A 24,619-nucleotide genomic window follows, 5' to 3' on the forward strand; every position below is an offset into this window, starting at 1 on the left:
ATTTTGGACATGCCTGCTGTAGCTGAACTCACAAGTGGTTGAGAAGCCTGTCGGAACATAAATGGCTTTATGCTGTCCCCGTGTTTATTGATGCTTCATCAGTCATTAATCCTTTGTGTTTGCCCTTTAGACTTGTTGGCATTTTTTCCTCTACTTTTTTTCCCCTCTAGTTTGTGTCAGGTTGTGGAACCCTTATACATTTGTTTATTCTTAACACTGTTAAGGGTCAAGGAGGAAGCTGGAACTGGTAAACACACAGACTAGGCAGAAATTTGAATGGCTTGGTCACTGTGCTTCAGACCTTATGACCAGGGAGCCTGGAATTTTTGATATCTTGAGTTCCTTTCAGGAACAAATAGTTTATGCCTAAATGCATCATCCACACATTTTAGAAACTGATTGAATCGATCAATTGCTTCCCATCATATATTACTTTTCTTATGTGGCTAATCACTTTTGCTTTGATTATATAATTACTAGTATTTGTTCTTGTTTTTGCAGTGTCTTTGGCATCCAGTACTGTTGGTTTGGCAGGTCAAATTGTACACACAGAGAGCACAGAGGTTGTACTGACTGCAGACCCAGTTGTTGGGTTTGGGATACAGCTCCAGGGCAGTGTGTTTGCCACTGAGACATTGTCTTCTCCACCACTTATCTCCTATATTGATGTTGACAGCCCAGCTGAAAGGTAAGTGCCATTTCATTTCTTACTTCATAGTTAAAGACTTTTTTCTGTTTAGAACATGTTTGAGATAATGTGCCTGATAGCTAAAAATAATAAGTTGCTCCCATCTTGCTTGCATAGCAACCTCAAGGACAGAATATCAATAAGAAGGTGACCAATGGATAAATCTGCACATGATGCTATAACTTTGGCCTTAACACATTATATAGCCCTGTCTATTTTGTGATGGTGGGGGCACTTGCCAGGCGCAATTTTAAAGCCAACGCTTACGCTTTGATAATGGAGAGTGTACAATAACCACAAATTCACCTCTTAAAGTTGCAAGGAGTGGTATTTTGACACCCTTTGTAACCTGTTCAGTGCTGCCGCTAGAGCTGAGTTTCTCAACTTGCCTCACTGGCACAGCACCCCTGTCTGACGTCCTACTTGTATGAGTGCTAATTGGATTTTTGACAATGGCCTTGGACAGGAGGCCCAGGATAAGGGAGCCATGGTTCTGGTTGGGAATTTGTCAACTCACAGGTTAGGTTAAAGGCCCTGCAGAAGAGAAGGCCCACCTGGAGGTCTGAGCTTAATTGCAATTCATGTACAGTATACAGTATGTATCAGAACAAACACAACATTCATTCTGTATTTTCTTGCCTGTAAAAATAAAAATGGCAGAGTGAAAGCAATGTAGCAGGTTGAACCTGATATTGCAATAGAAGCGTTGCGTTTAATCTTTTGTAGCATTATTACAGTTAGTATATTTATTAAGCACCTTTGCATGAATGTAGAATATTTCAAAGGTAGCCTTCCATGTGGGTTTTTTTTCTTTCAAGGCACCTGGTCTGTTCCATGTTGATTTGATGAGGTCAAAGATCTTTACAATCAAGTCAATCGTTGCGGGTGCATGTATGCTTATACACTTTCAAGATTAAGTGGTTTGTGCATAGTCACACATAATAGATACCTGGATTTGAACCTATCAGATCAAGTGCAATCGCTACAATAAAATATGTGCTGGGAGCAGCAACCAATAGATGTGTACATTTTATTCTTTGTATGTCTAATGATCTACCGTTAACCATTTAGATTAAATAAGTGGGAAAAATAACAAATCTATAACTATATAATAACTATGTTCTGGCCATTAATCGACAGACAGCAATTGTACAAATTCATATACAAATAGTAGAGACATTAGTGATAGTCATGCATTGATATCATCAGATAGAGATATTATTATTGATAGCCGAAATCTTTTAACCTGCCTGATCAACTAAACGGCCGATTGTGTGGTACAAGAAATGTCGGGACACTCCACACACGATCCGAAAATTGTACAAAATTGCATCTTTGTGTCTATGGCCAGCTTTAAGGGCATATATTATTGATTATTATCAAAAAACTCATTGTGCAGACAGAAAGTCATTCATCCCTACATCAGAAAATGTAAAAGTGGAATCATTTAGGAGAGCCCCCATTGCTAGTTGGTTCCATCCAGACATACCCCTGATCCACCATAAAAACCCTGCCAACTTTCTAATTAGACCTGGAACATTTTGCAGTCTGCAAATCTGGAATGTCCAATTTAAACTGAGAGCTGGGGAAAGCTCTTAAATAAAGCAATGCCATTTCCCATAGTGTCCTGCCAAATACAGGCAGCTCAAGGCTCAACTAACTGCTTGAAATAGAGTGCAGAGGCCAATGATCATTCACTGAAGCTAGAAGGCAGGATACACACTGCAGAGAAAAGATTACACCCATTTCTTTGCACCCTATCTTCCAGTATATAAATAATACTTGAACTATTCTATATTACGCAGACATCTTATCCAAAAAAACACCCGTTTCCAAGCTTACTAGTTTATATATTGTGTGTCTTTTACCATACATGAAATATTTAGATGTACGTTCTCCTGCACAGTTCTTGTTAAAGAAGTATATATCTTCTTAAATTCAAATCAAAATGCAGGATCCACAGTGCAGCTCATTGTACCCAGCTTTCCCTCCTGCAGTTAAATACTTAACTGAAATGATCAGTCCATTTCGTTCTAAAATTGCCAGCTGATTATTATTAGCGTATATATGTGTTTCTTATTGTTCTTCATTTCTATAGCCCATTAAAGTAAATTCCTTTCTTGCTGACTAAACTCCAGAGTAAGAGATTTGTTTTTCAAGGTGTGCCTTTTTGGTATGAATAAATGATGCTCTGCATGCAGCATGTAATGAAATTTTTGATCTGACATTAAAATATCATGTTCTTTACCTGGCATGGGAAGATTAACAAGCTCTAGTGGCTTTAACATGCTGGTTTCTGTCAGGGAGCCTGGAGGCTATATTAATTACAGTAGAGGGCAGGCGTTGAAAAGGACTGGCATATAGAGAACTTCAACATTTTCTCCTGCACAACAGGGAAAGCTTCATCAGTCAGCACTCCGTGTGCTCCCCCCATTAGTTTTGAATTATTAATCACTTCTTTGGGACATTTCACAGGCCTTTTGTAATTGTGGCATGTTTGTGTAATCAGACTGAGTGGGCCTGCTGCAGGAAATGATTGGAAGATTGATGCACAGCAGAGCTACACAAAATTATATTCAAAAAAGGAACTAATAACTCAGCTTTTAAGATAGGAGATATAAAGCCCACAGGCTACAAGTTTTACATTTGGATGCATCCCACATAGATAGATATACAATACTGTTACTTACCAGTGCATTACTGAGTCACACTGTTGATGACCCTTGCTATGTGATACACACTCTCTCACTCTCTCCCGGAAATACAAACATCAGAATAAATACATGGTGTGGCAAACAGGGATGTGACAAAATAACACACAAAAAAAGTAAAAATAATTAAAACATTCAAAAAATTATTAGCAAAACATAGAAAAAAGTGTCCAATGTCTTTGTGCAGGGTGAAAAAGCAATCTTTTCTGCTGTATCAAATTAACAAGGATACAGTCAATTACATTGTAGTGATGTTATCTAATGGTAGACAATTATGTAACAATATAACAAACACAAGTGTATTAAAGATCAAGATGTGCTCAGAAAATGTGAAGCTTATTTAGTTGTAATAAAATTAAATTGATTAAGCTTATGTCTACCTCTGCCGTATGCTACATAGGGGTAAGATCACGCACAGGGGTTGCTCTCCGTCCCTTGTTATTGATATCCATACCAGATTTGGGGAAGCACATTATAAGTTGTAAAATGAAAAATAAATTTTATATATATATATATATATATATATATATATATATATATATATATATATATCCTGCTCCTTTTGACAACTATTGGGGCTATTTAAGAAAAGGCACTAAGTTTGCCCAGGGTAGTAACCCATAGCAACCAATCAGAAGGGAGAATTTACTAGTCACCTGTTTAAATGCAAGCATCGTATTGGATGACATGGGTTACAGCTCCTGGGCAAATATAGTGCCTTATATTACATATAGGGATATATGTTTCTTTTCCCATCCTTCCTATTTCAAAAATTGTATGTATTATGGTTTGGTTATCCATAATTTCCAATACAATGTATTCATCATTTTAATGAATACATTGTATTGGACTACCTGAAGCAGACGGCTGTTTGTTTGCTATAGGTTACTGAACTGTGTCAACACTTTAGCCAAGTGATAACACAAGAAAATTGGGTATGTATTAGTCTATATTCCAATATGCTCTTTCTCATAAGAAAAAATAACCTAAAATGTTATGATAGAACTGATGTGCATAGTCTCAACACACGATTGCCATGTTACCACAACACTACACAAACTGCTTTCTCACTTAGCACAAATGGTATAAACTATGTCAGTAGTCAGGGCCATCATCAGTAATCATGGGGCCCCATGCTACTAAGTCACCTGGGCCCTCCCCCCCCCAGGGGGCCCAATTGTTGGCCTATGGTTCACCTAGATCCTTGGAGTTATTGCGCTCATTGCACTAGCAATGTGGCCCCCCTTTGAACTGCTCCAAAACTGACGTTTTAAGTGCAGAGCGTAAGGGGGGGCAGCATCGGGACTGCTGCCTCAGGCTGAGATCCTTTTTTTCATGAAAAGACCATAGTCTGCTAATACCCAACCTGAATAAATTAGCTCTATAGTATTTTTTCCCTAAAACAGCTCTTTCACCTACCTTTTGTTTAATCCCACCTCTTCTGAGTAAAATGTTGGCATGTTCAAGATGATCGGCAGAGCTTTGCTGATGATTGCTAATTGGTGATGGCCAGTAACTGACTGGAACAATTTAACCTGAAACCATGTTATTATGCCAAATCACAACAGAATATTCATCAAGCACATATTAATACCTACCAGAAATGAGTTGAATAAATAAATATATTTTTGTTGCTGTTCTTCTCTGAAAGGGAAAACATTCCATCATCTCCAGTTACCATAATTATTCTATTACATTGTATTTATATTTCAGTTCTGGGTCTGTATATTTCGAAAAAATATATATCCTATTGCTTAGCTGTGCAGAGTAGAGTTGGGTGGGCACATGGTGTTACTAAATAGAATTAGCGCTACTCATCACAGGTATGTCTCTTTAGATAATAGAGAAGGTCTGCAGGCCTTCGGTGCCCATGGTTCTCTAGAGGATGCACACAGGCCCGAACTGGCAATCTGTGGGTTCTGGCAAATGCCAGAGGGGCTGCTATAAGTTCCCATAGAAAATCAGTATTTAGTGGGCTGGTGGGGGCTGTTAGAGCCTCTTTGTGGGCTGATTGGACCTCTGTGTACCTGAGAGGCCAGGGCCTATTTTAATTCTCATATGTCCTTTATTTTCTGCTTACAGCTTGTGCCCACATGCTTTCATGTGACTGTCACCATGCAATACTGCTATGAGTAATTGGTTCTATTTATCTTTTGTGGGTCTGAAGGCATGAACACTATAAGCACATAAATAACCAGTCATGATCTAGTGTTCAGCATTTGTAGTAGGCAGAGGCCATCCGAGATTTATGTTTGAATTTTAAAACGTGAGTTCTTTGTGAACTTTTACAGGTGTGGAGTCCTCCAAGTAGGAGACAGGGTGATTGCAATAAATGGTGTGCAGACAGAGGACAGCACATTTGAAGAGGCCAATCAGCTTTTAAGAGATTCAACAATTGCAGGCAAAGTTACACTGGAAGTAGAGTTTGATGTTGCAGGTAAGTATTTACCATCTAGTGGAAGAGCTGTAAGTTTTACTTTCCAGTTTTGGCTGCTAGTGTAAGTTCATGAGCTTGATTGCCCCTATTCTCTTGCAGAGTCTGTGATACCCAGCAGTGGGACATTCCATGTGAAACTACCAAAGAAGCACAACGTGGAACTTGGCATCACAATAAGTTGTATGTATTATTGTTAAGTGCAGGAGAAAATTGGGGGGGGGCAAGACACCACACAATAAGTTTGTTAAAAATAGGCCAATCAGTATGTGGTGAATTAAGGCATTTATAGGAAAGAGAGTGCTGCACAAACCAAATATCTGAGCTCCCATATGCAAATATTAATATATAATGGAAGGAAGGAATTATCCTATTTTTTATTCTTTCTTTCATTGTGTGTGTGCATGTTGTGTTCCATCCTTGGGTCGCTGGGAATCCTGGCTTCTTGTCTGTGTTGCTATGATGACTTAAAAGCAATGCTTAAATTGGATTCTTACGAAAAGGTCTGCAAAACCCAGAAAAAATCCTCTCTGAACCTAATACACCTGACCGATTAATAATTTAGTAATAACGACTTGGTCAGCTCCTGGAAATAGATACAGATTAAAGAGCTGCGAGGGAGGATTGTTTTTCTGCCACAGAGCAGATGTTCCCAATGTCAGACACAGAGTTAGCTAATTAACCCCTCGTGCAAATACATGCCATGTTATCAGCATTGATAGTTTCAGATGATTTCTCAGTTATTGTAATTCTTGAAAAATTACTAAAAGTTTGCAAATAGATGAATCTCGATAATGTAACCTTATTAATAGTGGTAGTATTTTCTGAATGTTAAGTCGCCTCCTGAGTAGTTCTTGAATTCCCTGTATCCCACAGCAGCTGGTTGATGCACTTCAACTGGAGCCAGAGGCTTAAAATGCTGCAACACTACTTTATATCATTGGTCCATTCTACTGTATGGCTTTGATTTATTTTGTTTGAAGTGGATTCCTGATTGGCTGGTATTACCTTGGATGGGTGAAGTCTATATGATAGATTGCTTTTGTATTTTATTTTCACTATGTGCAGATGAAAGGAATAATGTTTATACCCAGAGTTTTGGTGTGCATCATTCACTTTAGAGGGCTTAAGTTTTAGTTCCATAGATGGGAAAAATTGTGCTTGTGCTTTTCAGCTCCTTCCACTCGGAAGAACGGTGACCCTTTGGTTATTTCTGATATTAAGAAAGGGAGCGTTGCACACCGGTAAGTGTCCTGTGATACAGTCCATGTCTTGAACTGTAATATTCAAAACTTTCTTACATTATTAGACTGTTAGACTTCTTTAGTTTGATTTAAGGGGTAATTTACTTAACTGCACTGCAGTGTGCAAAGCTTGCTTTTTGAGGTGAGTCTAAAACTGAATCAAGCTCTCTTAGAACCTGGGGATATATGCCATCTGGCACTGGCACCTTGTTTAAATACATTTTTATTAAAGCTTTATGAACCATATCCTGAGTCAGCCACTGACTAGCTTGAGCTGATCCAACAGTGCACCTATGAAGTGAGCCTGGGAACTCAGACTCCTCTATTGTATACACTAAAGAAAAGAACTGATTTAGCACATTTGCTTTTTTTGTATCTGTTACAACTATACTGGTACAATTATTTAAAGGAGCAACACTCTCAACCCACATCTTTTTACTATTAATACACTTGAAAAAACTTTTCGGGATTAGTCTTAGCCTCAGCCGCAATGCGCTCCTGATTTCCTTGCTTTGCCTTCCAGATTGTGGTTTTACAACATTTATTACAGTGTTTATATTCATTAAACGCAGCTTCTGTCCCCACAGACTTGTAGTTTTTAAATGCCTTTCTCTTCTTTCCTGTTAACTTCTTTACTTCTTTATTAAGCCACATAGAGTGGTTCTTGGTGCTTCTACGTTTACTTCTTAAGGTAATAAATTGAGAACAGTAACGATATGATATAATTTGAAATTACAACCACTTCTGTTCTGTGTTTTTAGATAAAAACATACTGCCTCAATTTATGTTCTGAAGGGCAGCGCTCAAGGCTCTAAAATTAGCTTTTCTGAAATTCAAGGTTTTTGTTGACCCAATGTATTTTTTTTTTTTGCACCAGACATTAAGGGTCGAATTGAAAATTAAAATTCAAATTTTTTATATGGTCAAAACTGTCAGATTTGACTAGGAAAATATCCAAACTCAATTCGAGTAGAGATTTGTCATACTCTGGCCCTTTAAGAATTCAAATTCGACTATTCGCCACCTAAAATCTGCCGAATTCATGTATAAGTCAATGGGAGAGATCCAGTGACCAATTTGAAGATGTTTGCAACCTTCCTAAAATTTGAGTTTTTTTGGTCCGAGTTTGTGTCTGTAAAATTTGTCCGAGTTTTACATATTCGATTTAATAATAAATAGCTGAACAGTTGAATTTCTAGTAAAATCAAATTCATGTGTTAAAAAACTCACATGAATTTGAAATTCAACCCTTGATAAATCTGCCTCTATATGAGATCACAATATGGTCACTATTACCCAGGGGTTCAATTACTTGCACATTTGCTATACGTTCTGGGTCATTAGATATCACTAGATCCAGAATAGCATTTTTTTTCTGGTTGGCTCCTTAAATTTTCTTGTGTGCTTGAAGGGATTCTGTCATGATTTTTATGGTGTAGTTATTACTTCTAAATTATACTGTTTTCACTACAAATAATTCACTCTACCATGTAAAATTTCATTCCTGAACCAACAAGTGTATTTTTTTTAAATTTATAATATTGGTGTGTAGGCAGCCATCTCAGGTCATTTTGCCTGGTCATGTGCTTTCAAAAAGAGCCAGCACTTTAGGGTGGAACTGCTTTCTGGCAGGCTGTTGTTTCTCCTACTCAATGTAACTGAATGTGTCTCAGTGGGACTTGGCTTTTTACTATTGAGTGCTGTTCTTAGATCTACCAGGCAACTGTTATCTTGTATCAGGGAGCTGCTATCTGGTTACCTTCCCATTGTTCTGTTGTTAGGCTGCTGGGGGTGATATCACTCCAACTTGCAGTACAGCAGTAAAGAGTGACTGAAGTTTATAAGAGCACAAGTCACATGATTGGGGGCAGCTGGGAAACTGACAATATGTCTAGCCCCATGTCAGATTTCAAAATTAAATATAAAAAAAATCTGCTCTTTTGAGAAACTGATTTCAGTGCAGTATTCTGCTGGAGCCGCTCCTATTAACTGATGCGTTTTGAAAAAAACCTATTTTCCCATGACAGTATCCTTTTAAAGGATCATGCACCAACCCATAGGTGATGGGTCATACATGCCTCCTTGTAGATCCAGGGGCTTTGCCTGACAGCCAGTTCATGAGTAAAGCTAAGCAATTCTATTTATTCACTGTTGTGCAAAGTTATTGGGCCCTGATAAACAATTCTTATAGGGCCCATCAAATCTGTTTCACATATAATGGTATCCTAAAACTGCATATCATGCACCTGTGGAGGCATTTGTACATTCATAGGCCACTTAGTTGCCTCCAGCATCATCTTCCAATAATATTCCTAGAATGCCCAAGCCCTACTTATCTTCCAGCTTCTAAATTGAACTCACCTTACATTTTACAAAAATGAAAGTCAGCAGCCTCACATTATGGCACAAATTTGTTTTTACAGCACTGGAACCCTAGAGCTTGGAGACAAGCTGCTCGCCATAGACAACATCCGCCTAGACAACTGCCCCATGGAAGATGCTGTTCAAATATTACAGCAGTGCGAGGAACTTGTAAAGCTGAAAATTCGTAAAGATGAAGATAATTCCGGTGAGAAAATAAGGCATATTTCCTATTCAAATATTTCCATTTTCTTTAATTGTGCCAATGAGAATGTTACTTTTTATTTCTTTTTATTCTTTTTTAATGCTTTTTGTTTTCCCACTAAGGATGGCTTCTGTGTGAGACCATTGAGTAACAAACCTTTGTTTTTGTGCATTTACATGTATTGTTTGGCAATTCTTTAAATCCTAGAACTGCTGTCCTTGGTCCTGAAGACTTTTTAATGAATGTTTATAAGAAAGTTACTTTTTTCTTTCATTGTACAAGAAACATTTTCTTGCATTGATCCCCTTTAACTGGAGGCGGTGTGGGACAGAGAACAATGGCTTTCTAAAACAAGCTTATAATAGCAAACTGCTTAAATGCTTCTTTTTGCAACACCCAAAATAAGGCAACAAAGGACATATTTTACTGTGTACAAAGTCCAGCAGTAATCTATGGAAATTATTCTTCACTTTAAGGCTTGGATATGCATTAATGTCAAGTCCTTAAGGGGTTCATTAACCTTTAGACCTGACTTTAGATATATAAAAAGAACAGTAAAGCAAGGGTGCATGCCTGACCCAAAGAATATATGCGAAACTGTTAAAAAGGCACATGAAGTGGGAAACAGACTCCCCTGTATTGTTTTATAGATGTTCATGTATCTTTAAGACCTTCAGGGCTACTCAATGTACACCAAAGGCTCTCAAGTGGAAAATCAGAATTTTCCAGGTAGATCTGTGTTTCTGGCAGCTGGTACAATGATGGCATGTTGACTAATAAAGATGCTAGGCTGTTAACCTCCTAAGAGTTTGTAATTGATTCCAATTTATCTCAGCAGTGCGATTAAGATGCAAGACCAGTAATATCCATTTTGTCATTTCTTGTAGATGAACAGGAGACTAGCGGATCTATTATTTATACGGTTGAACTAAAGCGATATGGAGGGCCTCTGGGCATTACCATTTCTGGTACTGAAGAACCTTTTGATCCAATTATCATCTCAAGTCTTACTAAAGGCGGATTGGCTGAGAGGTACATTTTGTTAATGAATTCTGAATCGGATCACTACATCTTTACTAGCACAGGGACAGGCAATATCTGGGATGTTTTTTTTTCTCTGTAATAATAAAATAATTCTTTGTACTTGATCATAAGGAAGTTAGAATTGATTCTTATTAGAGGCAAAACAATCCAAATTGAAGGTCCAATATGCAAAAATACCCCTTATTCAGAAAACCCCTAGGTCCCGAGCATTCTGGATACCAGGTCCCATACCTATATCTGGCTTTATTGTATGCAGTAACTCTTCATGTGATTCATTCTTCTAAAGCTGCAAGATTTTTTATTTTTTTATGGTGAAACTTTTATTGATTTTTTTTTAGGCGGATAACTGCCAATAAACTTGGAAATGTATTTACAATCAACACCTTTTTCCCAGTATATATGAATATGTACGAGAAGTAAGAGATGTACTAGAGACTTATGAGCCTTAAGATGAGTGTAGGTTTGTTGTTTTGTTTTTATGTTTGTGCCCAAATAATTTGGTTAATTTATTTGGTCTCTACCTCCAAAAAGTCTCCTTGGTGGGTAAATAATTATAATAATATTGACGATTGAAAATATTTTTGCAATTTGATTTCCAGTATAAAAAAAAAAAAAAAAAAAATCTCTTATTTTCGGAATTTGATTATAACAATAACAGAATAGTGATGTTGTGTACAAAGGCTGCAATGAATAGACTTTAAACATGAGACCAAATAAAGCATTTATAGCTAAAGTGAGATCTGCTGTTCCTTTTACTAATGAATCATGTTATATTTGAACTCTTTCTTCTGTAGGACGGGGGCAATCCACATTGGAGACAGAATCCTTGCCATTAACAGCAACAGTTTAAAAGGGAAGCCCTTAAGTGAAGCCATCCATTTATTACAGATGGCAGGGGAGACAGTCACTTTAAAAATAAAAAAACAAACGGATGGTAAGCCAGATGGGTAGTTATCATTTGTGACAGTTAATTGTGTATAATGTTATGCACTGACCATATGAACAGACTTTGTTTTCATTTTATTAGACATGAATTTGTTACTGAAAATCTGTAGTGCTACACGATAGGCTACGGTATAGTTAAGGCTGATGCACAGTATGCCTTACCCAAAGTTATATAAAAATGGATTTATGATGATTTTTATCTGGCACCAATTTCTGCTTTGGTCCTGTCATCTGTCATTTTAAAGTTAGAGAAATAGCATTGCAGAAAAATGCTGATGATGATCATAATTATGTTTCTGTGATCATTACTGAAATGTGAAAGCTGCAGTTAGTTTTGCACATAAATAAAGGAGTGTGTTGAATAAAATAAACCAGAGTCAGGCATCCCATTAATCCCTGGGTCAGGATAATAAATGAACCAGGGATGTTTCTAAAAAATCATGTTTGTTTAATGTATGCCATATTCCAACCAATGAAAATAGAATATGCTGACAAATACATCAGATTCACTTTAATCCATAGCTGTCAGGTTAAACAAGGGGCGTAATTACAGCAGAAGCAGACCCTGCGACTGCCCAGGAGGATTAGAGGGCCCCATGAGGCTTTAATTCATAAACCATGTCACTGGATATTTGGAAAACAGGGTCAACCTTTAGATGTTTTGGGGGCCTGAAAAATAATTTGCTGTGGGGCCCAGTAATATCTAGTTATGCCACTGGGTTAAACTATAGTTGTTTAAATTTGATTGTAACTTAAGATGTAACTTATTATGATCCATCTGAATTGCAAGTTGTTATTTGACAAGGAAGAGTCCAGCTTGTTGTCGATTTGTGTTTAACACTTTACTTGTCTTGACATCTTTTATTTTATGTTTAGCAACAAGTCCCAAGTTGTTATCTGGCAGGATCAGTGAGCTGTGTGATGCAGAGGATGAGACTCCTGTCACGCAGAAGTCAAGCAATCTCTCTGACATTTACTCTACCACCGTTCCTAGTGTGGATAGCGCTGTCGAATCCTGGGATGGTTCTGCTGCTGACACTGCCTACGGAAGTCAAGGTAAACTTGCTAATTCTTTTACTGCTCCATGAAATAACATGCAGCTTCTTGGTCGACTTGATTTGGTGCAGAAGTATAAGAAAAATCCTATCATCTTATTAAATGTCACTATATACTGTATGTTCATGGCATTCGAGACACCAAAGCAAGCCACCCACTTCTGTCCTGTATTTAACTCTAGTTTTCTGTCTCCATCTTGTAGGCCCCAACTTCCAAGCATCTGGATTTAGCTTTAATGCCTATGAATGGAGAAACCCCAAGCAAAAGGGCAGCTTATCACCTCTTGGTAGGCCCAGAAATAATCACTTCCATGACACAGGGCTTAGTGATGATGAGTGGGATAGGCCTACAACTAGTGCGTAAGTACAATATTATAAGGCTAGCTTGAACCTGATTAAAAAAGCTTTCATTTCTGGTAATGGCTAAATTGACTTTACATCATGGCTAAATGTTCAATTACAATGTATTACACAAGAATGTTCATGCAGATCAGCTAATCCTTGTCCAGTATCTACAGTAGTAGCACCCAGTTACATGTTTGATTTCTATTAGTTACTGGGCTGGAGTAGCTATTTGCCTGGGTTCCAATATGAAGGAGTAGAAAAACTAGTAGTTATAGGGAATACTTTTTTCCATGCCCTTTTTGGAAGATATTATTCAAATTTCTGTTCTCTCACATATCAAAACCAGGTATTTCCCTGTGCAAATATTATAGGATTATTATTTTAATATGGGTAAAGGCTTCAGCTCTTTAATAATGATAAGATGTAGCAGCACTTGGAGCTATAATCTCAGCGCATAGACATAAAGTTCCTGTAGGGAGCAATCATGTTCTCTGTGCAGGGGTGGGCTAGAGGCAGCCAGCGGATGGGGGTGCAGGATACCACAACAAACATCCAGGTAGGATTCAAACAATATGAGACTTGGCAACATGCCCAAAGCATGTCTGATGAACTGTTATGCTGGCCCATGGCCAACTAAACAGACTGAGATCCCAGCATCTCCCAGCCATCAATGAATATTACTGGGGCGTTGCTTGCAGCCAGAAACACATTCAAGTTTCTCAGCTGACACATGTTCCTGCTCCTGTCCCCACAGGATTGCCATGTAGTTTAGACTCTAGCCTAACTATAAAGTCTATAAGCTACGGCATATTATTCATATACAGGCTGATTACCAAAGAACAAAAGCTTTAAGGAGAACACAGGGTGTCTAGTGCTTTTCCAGGCTCGTTGGACACTTAGTAGGTGCATGGAAGAGACAGTGAATGGCTAGCAAGTTTATTATCTAAATACGTGGTGCTGTATTGCAAGCGATTCAGTTTTTCTTTGTTTATTTGCAAGTTACGCCGGAGGCCCTCAGGAACCAGATGGGGAGCAAGAGGAAAACTTCTGGTCTCAAGCCCTGGAAGACTTAGAAACTTGTGGACAATCTGGGATTCTCAGAGAACTTGAGGTAATGGCTAATACTGAAAACAATATGAACATTACATTTAGCTGCTATTTTGATTTAATGCAGATATGTTGTTTTTGCAGGAGAAGGCTGGCAGTCAGGTAATTTCCAGGAACACGTATACTTTGGTACATATTTTTGTATCTTTGCGCTTCAAGAATATGATATTTGCATGGGGCTGGCTATAATGCAACAGTGTGTATTTATACATACAATTACAGCAGCAAGAATGCCAAACCACTCCTTAGATCAGCATACCTGCCAACATTCCAAATTAATTGATCAGGAAAATGCTTTACCCATAATCCATTACCCTGCTTTACCCATAATCCCTTAAACAACATATAACCACCTCTTTTTCACAGCAAAATTTGAAGCAGTCTAGGGAAAACTGGACAGTTGGCAGGTATGGATCAGGCATGTTAACACAACTAGGGATTTGTCCTTTACACACCTTAAAATTCATAAACACATATATTGATCCATTTGCATTTTGAAACGGTATATTCATTGCCAACATGCTTAGCTATATTGTGCTGCCCAGAACTCAAAAATGTCCTAGATTTGAATGTATTAAAATGAACTCTGTGCTAAGTCATTATTAAATTATTAAAAAAAAACAAAAAAACCTATACCTTCATATATAATGATTAAATGTAATGTGAAGGTATAGGGACTTTTAAGAAGGTATTACTGGTTCAGCTTGGCTCTCTAGGAAGCTGATAACAAGCGGCCCTTTAATCTCCCATAGGTCTCCTATTTTGTTATTAATACCATTTGTAGACAAAAGTGTTATGTCTTTGCTTAGCAGTATAGCAGTGTTCAGCGATGTGGTCTGGTGAAGGACCTGCTGAACAAGGCTGTAAATTGAACTGTTTGTGGCAGAGCCGCCTTCAGTAATAATGGGGGCTCATAGTTCTAAGTTAGCAGGACTCAATTATTATTCCACTTGGCCTCCTGGTATAATTGTCCTGCCAACAACTAAAATGAGGCCCAATAAAAAAAATTCCCAAAATCCCCCAATCCCCCATCTACTTTTCCAATTATGCCAAAAACCCACCGACTACCACATAAGCTCCACCACCTTGTGACCCATTTACTGCACTTTGCTATCTCAGTGCCACTCTCTGCCATGGGCCCGTGACGTCAGTATTGATGGTGGCCCTGCTTCAAGGACAACACAGAACCTGTACTGGAGTAGTGTGAGTTCTTTAATAAGATAACAGTAAGTTAAGCTTGTAAAGTTCTATGCATTTCCTACATCTGGTATCTGGTATCTCTGTCCCTCTCCTGCTCACCTTGCCTCGTGGCATAATCACCCTCTTTTCTGTCCCTTGAAGTCTGCGCTTGGACTGCCCTGAGACAACACTATAAATAATCTCCACACATTGGCGTTATAGCATGAAACACTGTAAAATACCTTTGTACTAACTACCGTATATACTCGTGTATAAGCCGACCCGCGTATAAGCCGAGGTACCTAATTTACCTAAGAAAACTGGAAAAATTTATTGACTCGTGTATAAGCCTAGGGGTGAGAAATTATTTTAGGACATGGCCAATTTAAAGCTTTAACGTTGCTGCTTACTCACTGATCTGAAGCATGCACTGACTCCTCCATGCTGCTGTCAAGGAAAAAAAGGTGGACATATCATGCAATAAGGCCATTACTGGAACTGTTAACCTTTCAATTATACCTAGTGTTATATATTCACATTATTTTTCTAACACACATGGTCTACTGCACACACAAGTATACATAATTCTGCTCCAGCCCCTCCCCTCTCAGCTCTTGTCAATCAGTCCTCCCTCTCAAATGACAATGGTAGCTCACAAACTTACACGGAGAAGTAAACTGCCGCCTCCTTTCCCCCTATTACGAGGCTGCAGCGTCCCAGGGCACATCACAAAGGGAGAAGACGCGCGCCTCCGCTCCCTGTACAGGTGCGTGCTCGTATCACAGAGTGAGCGCGCACCTCATCCACGTCTCGAGCGCTCCTCTTCTAAACTCTTGTGCGCTCCTACGCTCCTACGCGCAATACGGTAATGCGCACACAGTACTGAGTACTGAGTGACGAGAGCTGAGAGGGGAGGGGCTGAGTGCTAAGGAAGCCACGAGCGGGGAGAAGTATGGGCAGCACGGAGGAGTCACTGCAGACTTCAATCAGTGAGTAAGCGGCAACCTTTTTTAGCTGACCCGCGTATAAGCCGAGGTAGAGTTTTTCAGCACATTTTGGGTGCTGAAAAACTCGGCTTATACGCGAGTATATACGGTAATGGGAATCATGCTAGCTCTGCTGGTGCTCATTTGGTCAGGTGATTATCACCTGAAAATTCATATTTCATTCATGTTTCTCTGTTGTTTTTGGCCTGACTGTAGGTTTGGAATATGCAGTGCCCAAATCAGCAGTTTATAAATGTTTGATATGGATCTTTGTGCTAAAGAATAAATTGTGTTTTGGGCTTTTTCAGTGGTAAAATAACCTGTGTCTGTTGGCATGCAACTTGCATCACATGATACTTCTGTACTCAGTGTCCATTAATTAACCTGCAGCAGCACAGAAGGATTTTTATGGCCACTACCAGCCAATAGCTACATAGACTTCTATGTGTTCTTTATAGTCTAGTTATAAACCATGAATGTGTTTTCATGGTGTCCAGCTACATGGCACACTGGACACAGGGCAGTAGATGACAATATCACATGTTCAGTTTTAATAAGATGCTTTTGTAGTTGTGTTAGTCATTGTATATTGGTTTCTTCACTTCTCTTTTAGCTTTCTATGTTGTCAAGGAATTGACACTGGCTGACGTTACTAGATAAAGAGCAGCATGCTGCCAAAGCTATTGGTTCCAATAGATATTGCTGCCATATCCATCAGCCCATGAATATGGTTGAGTGATGGAGCCTCCCCACTGCCTCCTAGACCTAGATTGTTGTTTATTATACTGCACAAAGTTGTGGTTTCATTAATGAAAGTGCAAGCAAGCCTGATTTCCCCTACATTGTTGATTATGATTTTTTTAGCTGTCGGTTGATAAACAAAGGCTTATTCAGCACTATATTTTGCTGCAGGCAACAATCATGTCAGGAAGCACCCTGAGCCTGAATCATGACAACTCCCAGCCTCGCAGCCATCTAGGGAGACAAGGAAGCTTCCAAGAAAAAAGCTCTGGCAGGCCGCATTACAGCCCAACCATCCGCAGCAACACACTACCATCTGACGTGGGAAGGAAATCTGTTTCCATGAGAAAAATGAAACAAGAAATAAAAGACATAATGTCACCAACTCCTGTGGAGTTACACAAGGCAAGTGCATGAAGTTTCTTTCATAAGCAGATACTGAATTTGTTGTGTAATTGGTTAATTTTAAGTGAGAACTAAATCTTAACAAAGAAGTAGGGGAGGATTGTTGCACATTTGTGTACCAGCCCAAGACAACCACAGCAGTAAAGATCTGTGTCTGAATATACCCCAGTAGCTCCCCATCTTCTTTTCTGCTGATTCACTGTTGTCACTCACTGAGCTTAGCGATCCACTCACAATATACTGTACATGGAGAATATAAATGTAACAATATAAGGCTGATTAGTAAGCAATTCATACTCACATTACATGGCAGCTCAGAAACCAATACAGCGTGCCTCAAAATTTAACAAATAAACCTCAATGGTCAGTTTCTATGACAGGTAAACCTCCTTCTTTGATTGATTTGCAACGACCCCTAAGCTTAGCTTCTCAACAGCAACCCAGATCACACTGAGCATGTGCAGGGTCACTGACACTCCTAAAAAGTTCCAAGATGGTGAGCTCTTGTAATAACTTTAGGATTGGATCATTAGTGTTACAGAAATGCTGAACATAGTGCAATAAGTTCAGTATTCACAATAAAGAATTTCTAGCCATATTTATTTTTACTGTTTTGTTCTCTTTTAAACTGAAATTTTCCCAACATTGTTCCACATGCACATGGCTACTGGGGCTGTTTTTGGCAGTGAACTTGTGTCTTCTTGCCTCCAAAAAATGGGTCCAAGTCTGGACTCCACCTGTTTTGACGACATTGGGAACAACATCTAAGGGGGTAGTGAGAAACATGTTACTGATTTAAACCAACTTAGTAAGTTGCTAGTATAAATTAACTCTGAAGGTAGCCGAATAACTAAAGAGTAAGGGGCAGCTCAGCCTACCCTTAAAGCATCCATTTATCAGCAGATATAAGTAACTAGATGGTAATATAGGGAACCACATACAGTATGTAATGAAGCATGCCAAAACGTGATGGTATAGATCTATATTCCAAGTCATTATTAAAAGATGTTCTGGCCTAAAGACCTGATGATGAGACATCTTGTAGTTACATTGTAAGGAGACCTGGATGTGGGAGAGGCTGCCAGATACTAAGTTAGAGATCATGTAACCAGTAATTGCTAAATCCAAGAGGTCTCAATTGAAAAAGAAAAGAGGCCTAAATCCTGGAGACAGATATGAAGTAAGCTGAGTGAAACAGATCTTGTGTGGGAGACAGGGTAAGCAGAAAGTGGTAGATTCTGAGGTTACGTCACCAGAAAATGCTACAAGTGAGAGAAGAAATTGGGAAAGAAGAGAGGCCCACAAGCTGGCATTAGAGGATATGTAATCAGAGACAAGGGGAACAGAGTGCTAGACCTAGAGGTAGAGATGGGGGTAAAGTCAAAACTGAAAAGCTACAAGCACAGACAAGTCCTGCAGTTGAGCAATCCTGTAGCTAGAGAAGCTGTCAGTAGAGAGAACTACACCATCATCAAAACATAAAGCACTCATTTGTGTAGTTAAAAATGATGTGACCCAAGAGACTTAAACCCTGCTGGTAGAGGTTGGGTAAGTGAAAAGTGCCAGATCCTAGAAGCAAAGATGGGGCGGCTGAGAGTTATATACTAGAGGTAGGGATGGGAAAAGCAGAGAGCTAGATTCTAGATGCTAAGGAAGGGCAAGCAGAGAGAGAGAGAAGGTAGAAAGAATGAAGTCAGTTCATCCTAGATTTTGGAGTTAGAGATGGGGGAAGCAGAGACCTACATCTAGAACCACAGATGGTTTAAGTAAAGAGAACTAAAATAATTACGTAAATAGAGACAAATTCAGCAGAGAGAACAATCAAGCAGTGTACAGAACTGTTGGTGGGACAATGCTTCTTACTGATTTATTTGAGTATAAATTCTATTACCTGAGTTAAATAAGCCATTCACTGTACTGAACATTTCTTTTTTTAAAGCACATTTTTTTGGGCTTCTCTGCTTCAACTAAACTTTTATATCACTATAAATCTAGTGAATTAGATGGGGGTCGCTCTTGCAAAGCTATTTCTATCTGACATACTAACAGGTCAAGCAAAGTAGAATAGTTATGGAATGTGAGTTTAAAAGGGTTCAGTAACATATTTTTGCATTTCTTATTCTGAAAAGAAGCCTTAATAGTTTATTCATATTAAGGATGCACTAACTCCACTATTTTGGATGCAGCCGAACCCCCAAATCCTCCATGGAAGATTCAGCCGAATACAGAACCAAATCCGTATTTGCATATGCAAATCATGCACAGGAAAGGAAAGAGAAAAATAGGACTTTTTACTTCCTTGTTTTGTGACAAAGTCGTATCATTTTAAGGATTTAGTTCAGCCAGACATGAGGATTTGGTTGAATCTGAATCCTGCTGAATTAGGCTGAATACCAACTGAATTCTGAATTTGGTGCATCCCTAATACATATAAGCAGCCAGACTACTGTACTAGTGCAACTGTGGCAATATCTTCATGTCAAATATTAAGCCTGTTAATCTTAAGCAAGCCATTTCCTTTTGCTTACAGCACGCCATTTTTAACGTAATATTATTGCTTATCAGATGTTATTTTTTTTCACATTTAAACGGATCTATACATATAACTTATTTAATAACAAAGTAACCAGATAGTTGCAAGAACTGTTGTGCTATTTTCATTGACATTGACAACATAGATACTTATTTTACTTGGAACATGGATATAAATCTGACATGAACAGTGACAGGATCAATGATTCCCCGTATATTAAAGGCATATCATTTACACAAATGTAATGCACACTCTTTAGTTACAAACCCAATCTATTTTTATTGCAGGTCGCTTTATTTAAAGATTCTGATAGGGAAGACTTTGGTTTTAGTGTTGCTGATGGCTTACTGGAGAAAGGAGTCTATGTGAAAAATATACGTCCTAATGGGCCTGGGGATATTGCAGGGCTAAAGCCATACGATCGTCTCTTGCAGGTGAGAGTCATATGTAACAATAATAATTTTTGTTTTGTACATTAAGGCTAGGGCCATATGGCACAGATCTCTTCCCCCTTAGGTTAGGGCCACACAACACGGATTCTCCGCAGGACCAGAATCTACCGCCCCACTGCTCCTCTTCTGCTGCACTGGAATCATTACCTCCACTCGGGTGCAGATTTTGGCACCAAAACATGGAACCCGCCATGCTTGCAGCGCAGCATAAGAGGAGCAGTGGGCAGCTGAATCTCAGCCTTTGTCATGTGGCCCTAGCCTAGGGGAAAAGTGGTACATCCCAGCTACTCAGTGCAAACCATTATAACTCCTCTCACTGTGTATTTCTCTAGGTGAATCATATCCGTACCAGAGACTTTGATTGCTGCCTAGTCATCCCGCTAATAGCAGAATCTGGCAACAAACTTGACCTGGTTATTAGCAGAAACCCAGTCGCTTCTCAGAAGGATCCTTCAGATGTACAGAATTCGTCAGTGCAAGAATGGACTGACCACAACACATTCTCCCAATCTACAAGTAGTCGCCTTGCATCGATGGACATGAGAGACTCAATAAATACTTTATAGAAAAAGAAAAATCTAGCTATTGACTTAACAAAAAACTGGTGCTAATACCCTGCTATCTGAACTGTGGCATTTAAGTCATAGATGGCACTATGTGGCTATACTGTTTAAAAAACCTGTTTTTATGTTTAATACTAATGTGTGACCACTAAATTTTAGTGCCATTCCAAGCTTACTCTTGAGCATATATGGGGCTTCTGTGATGTGCAATGAAACTACTGGAAACAAAGTGGCTTATTTTCCGCGCCTTGTCTACAGACAATATATATATGGTTTAAAGCTGCTGAGAATTTTAGCAGAATTTTTACTATTTTTAACATATTCTGTTCACTGACCTTATACTGGAAAGCATATTTACTACAGACAGTGCTAAGATGGATACAAGATAATTTCATCTTGCATAAAGACAGACGTTCCCTGTACTGTGAGGCACCTTTTGCTGATATATTCAGTAATACATCCATTAGTGTGTATTCATGTTATTGACTTGTATGAAATGTATAGTGAAAAGGGCAGAAAGAACAAAGGTTGCACTTAGACAGTGGGTGTAAGGGATTTTGCTGTGGTATAATCTGTGGTTGGATATCCAATCCAAGCTCTGGCGTTTGTACAGTATACATAAGGGCATTGGCATCAAAACATCTGAGCCATGTATAAATGTTATTTTCCAAGTGTCCAAGAGCTTTGCCCTGTGTTTATCCCTCAAAGCAATAAAAAGATACCTATTTTGTTTGGATAATCACCAGCAGCTTTGTTTCTGACAATTAGAACTGTCTTCTGCTGAGTAGGAGCGGATCCATCAAGAGAGCAGCAGACTGGCCTCCGAGTATCCATAGCTTGTGTCTGTGTAGCTTCTGCCTACAGTCTTGTTGCTTTTCTTAAATGGCGATACCCCAAAATCTTACACAAACATACTCTTCTAAATTACTGCCAGGCAAAGTCTATAAAATTTCAAATGTATATGGAAGAGGGAAAACATTTATCATGATTCATTTAAATATGTATTTTTGTTTGTAAACAAGAAAAAGTATTAAACAGCAAAGTATTTTTATACAAATTTAATACTTTAATAGCATGACATTTATTGTCTGTGTTTTTTGGGAACATGTTGGAATATTTGTATGGAACAATCGTACTGTAAAAAAAACTGGAATAAACCATAATTTAAAGAACAAGGGTGCGGATATGCTCACAACGCAGGCGTCTCTGAGAACACAATAGATAGATCATGATGTATGGAATCAACAACATTAAATGGTCATTCAGTGCCCATGCGTCGGCCAAAGAATGTCTAAATTATATTGAAAACTTCAATGGGCGACAGTTGGGCAGTTTAATTGCACATAAGAGATTTTTGGGGTCTGTTGCTAATCAAATTTCACTTGGCCAAACTAACATGATGTTGAAAATCTGCAGCGATAGGTTGTGTAATCTACATATTACTAAAATGCTTATAAAACAGTTAAATCATCAAGCATTTCTCTGTTTTACTTATTTAAAAGCACAAAACTTTATTTTTTTTTAAAAAAAAAAATATCCATGTTTGAAATACCCTATTTAGTTAGCACATGTGTAATGCTAGATTGGGATAGTTGCTCCTCCTCAAAGATCATAATAATTGTATTAAGAGCGCCACTAAAAGAGTAAAACTGAACAAAAACAAAAGTATAAACCTGGGAGAAAGGCACCTAGTGTCATACTAGTTATTTATAAGCAAAGTATCATTCCAAAAATAATCACACCTAGTGCAAAGTAGCAAAGCTATGAAGGTTCACAAATCAATGAAATATTCAGTTATGATTGGCAATGTCCCAGGGCAGCTTGCACATATTTCTTATTATGTAAATGAGTTTATGTAAACAAGGACACTTCTGTGTTTAACATTGTGCTTATGCTACCAGTTCCTGTAAGAAAATGTAGTACTAAAGAATCATTATCTTCCCACAAACTGCTGCTGTGCTGAAATGTTCATGGTTTGAAAAGCTGCTTCATGGGAGAAGGGCTGCCAATAGACAGGTTATGCAGTCTAGAACATCCTATTGGTGAATTTGTTTCCTGTAGAACAAAACGAGACCAGTTAGAACCCAGCACAGAAAAATAAGCAGTTAATATGGTATATTAGAAACAGCCTTAAATGCAACAAATTCCCTTTAACAGTTGTTTTTACCAAATAGTACTATACCCAGGACGAAATATTGTTCAGTTATCAGGCCTTCAATTCTTAAATGATAAGGAAATCACTTGGGGTGGCAAATGTTAGGCACTCCCAAGTGAATGTAAATGCTTACCTGAAACCCCGGGGCGGTGCTCCTATCAGCAGAAAACTGCACTGGCCCGGGTTATTCCAGCGAGCACCACAGAGCAATCCTCTTCCGGCTTCTTCTTACTTCAAATTTCCTGGGGCAGAGGCATGTGCAGTAGAATGAAAAAGCTGAATTTATTGTTAAAATTCGGCTTTTCACTCTAATGTGCATGCGGAAGAGGAGCACTCCGTGGTGCTCGCTGGAATAATCCCGGTTTCAGGTAAGTATATAGATTCACTTGAGGGTGCCTAACATTTGGCACCCCAAGTGCTAAATGACGTTCCTTCTCCTTTAAAATGGCTAAACTTTGTACATTACACAAAGTGATCAATAGGCTTTGGCAAACCCACCATATTCCACAATCAAAACTGGGAGACTCAACACATTATTTAGTGATAACAATAACCACCGGTGACTCTAGGGCATCATAAATATTGGTAAATAGTGTTGAAAATAATATGATGCATGTTTAGATTAACTTTTCACTGCCAAATAGTTGTGTTCAGAATAATAGCAGTCATAACATCACTAAACTGATGAATCACTGTTTTTGGTAGAAATTCTATTTCTACATATTTCTACGGCACTAGTAGTTGTAGAGTGATAGAAAACCAACAGGCCCAACAGTCAACAGTGTGGAGTTCAATTAGTGAGATCATTCATTCTGTTAAAAAAACAGGTGTCACTTATGAGCAAATGTTGTGCATGTAAGTAAACAAATGTTGTGCATGCTGGGTATAGTGCATTTCTCTCTGAAATTCAGAATACAATGGGTTGTTCCAGACATGAAGAACAGCGTACTTTGATTAAAGTTGATTGGAGAGTGGAAAACATATTAAGAAGTGCAGAAAATGATAGGCTGCTTAGCTAAAATTATCTCAAATCTTTTAAAATAGCAACCAAGACCTGGAAGACGTGGACGAAAACTGAAAACTACCATTCAAATGGTAAAGAATAGCCAAAATGGCAAAGACTCAGCCAATGATCAGCTCCAAGAAGATCAAATAAGGTCTAAAGTTACCTGTGAGTACTCCTATGTGAAGCCAAGCTATCGGCAAGAAGCCTGTGCAAAGTCTCAAAACGTTGTGCTGAAGAGGTTACAATTTGCCAAAGAACATATTGACTGGCCTAAAGAGAAATGGGAACAACATTTTGTGGATGGATGAAGAGTGTACTTTTTGGGTCTAGGAGCCACTGAGTTTGTCAGACAACCTCCAAACACTGAATTCAAGTCACAGTACATTGTGAAGACAGTGAAACATGGTGGCACAAGCATCATGATATTGGGATGTTTCTCATACTATGGTGTTGGGCCTAT

At 38.6% G+C, this 24,619-nt stretch overlaps 1 protein-coding gene across 17 annotated transcripts in view; it reads left to right on the top strand.

Annotated features, from left to right (window-relative positions):
* grip1.S (glutamate receptor interacting protein 1 S homeolog) overlaps positions 1-22,465 on the top strand; it is a 260,071-nt gene extending 237,606 nt beyond the window's left edge. For 11 of the 17 annotated variants that reach the window (XM_041588620.1, XM_041588618.1, XM_041588624.1 and 8 more), the window contains 14 exons: positions 502-688; positions 5,691-5,836; positions 5,936-6,016; positions 7,008-7,077; positions 9,501-9,646; positions 10,531-10,675; positions 11,482-11,621; positions 12,509-12,688; positions 12,891-13,047; positions 14,032-14,143; positions 14,224-14,268; positions 17,217-17,450; positions 20,271-20,417; positions 20,768-22,465. In XM_041588620.1, the coding sequence (XP_041444554.1) occupies positions 502-688; positions 5,691-5,836; positions 5,936-6,016; positions 7,008-7,077; positions 9,501-9,646; positions 10,531-10,675; positions 11,482-11,621; positions 12,509-12,688; positions 12,891-13,047; positions 14,032-14,143; positions 14,224-14,268; positions 17,217-17,450; positions 20,271-20,417; positions 20,768-21,001 (2,024 nt within the window). In that variant the 3' untranslated portion in view covers positions 21,002-22,465. The remainder of the gene's footprint in view (positions 1-501; positions 689-5,690; positions 5,837-5,935; positions 6,017-7,007; positions 7,078-9,500; positions 9,647-10,530; positions 10,676-11,481; positions 11,622-12,508; positions 12,689-12,890; positions 13,048-14,031; positions 14,144-14,223; positions 14,269-17,216; positions 17,451-20,270; positions 20,418-20,767) is intronic. The other 6 variants (XM_041588627.1, XM_018255986.2, XM_041588628.1 and 3 more) reach the window with 2 other exon arrangements.
* The last annotated feature ends 2,154 nt before the right edge of the window (positions 22,466-24,619 follow it).

This window comes from Xenopus laevis, chromosome 3S (assembly GCF_017654675.1).
Source record: "Xenopus laevis strain J_2021 chromosome 3S, Xenopus_laevis_v10.1, whole genome shotgun sequence".
Taxonomy (NCBI): Eukaryota; Metazoa; Chordata; class Amphibia; order Anura; family Pipidae; genus Xenopus; species Xenopus laevis.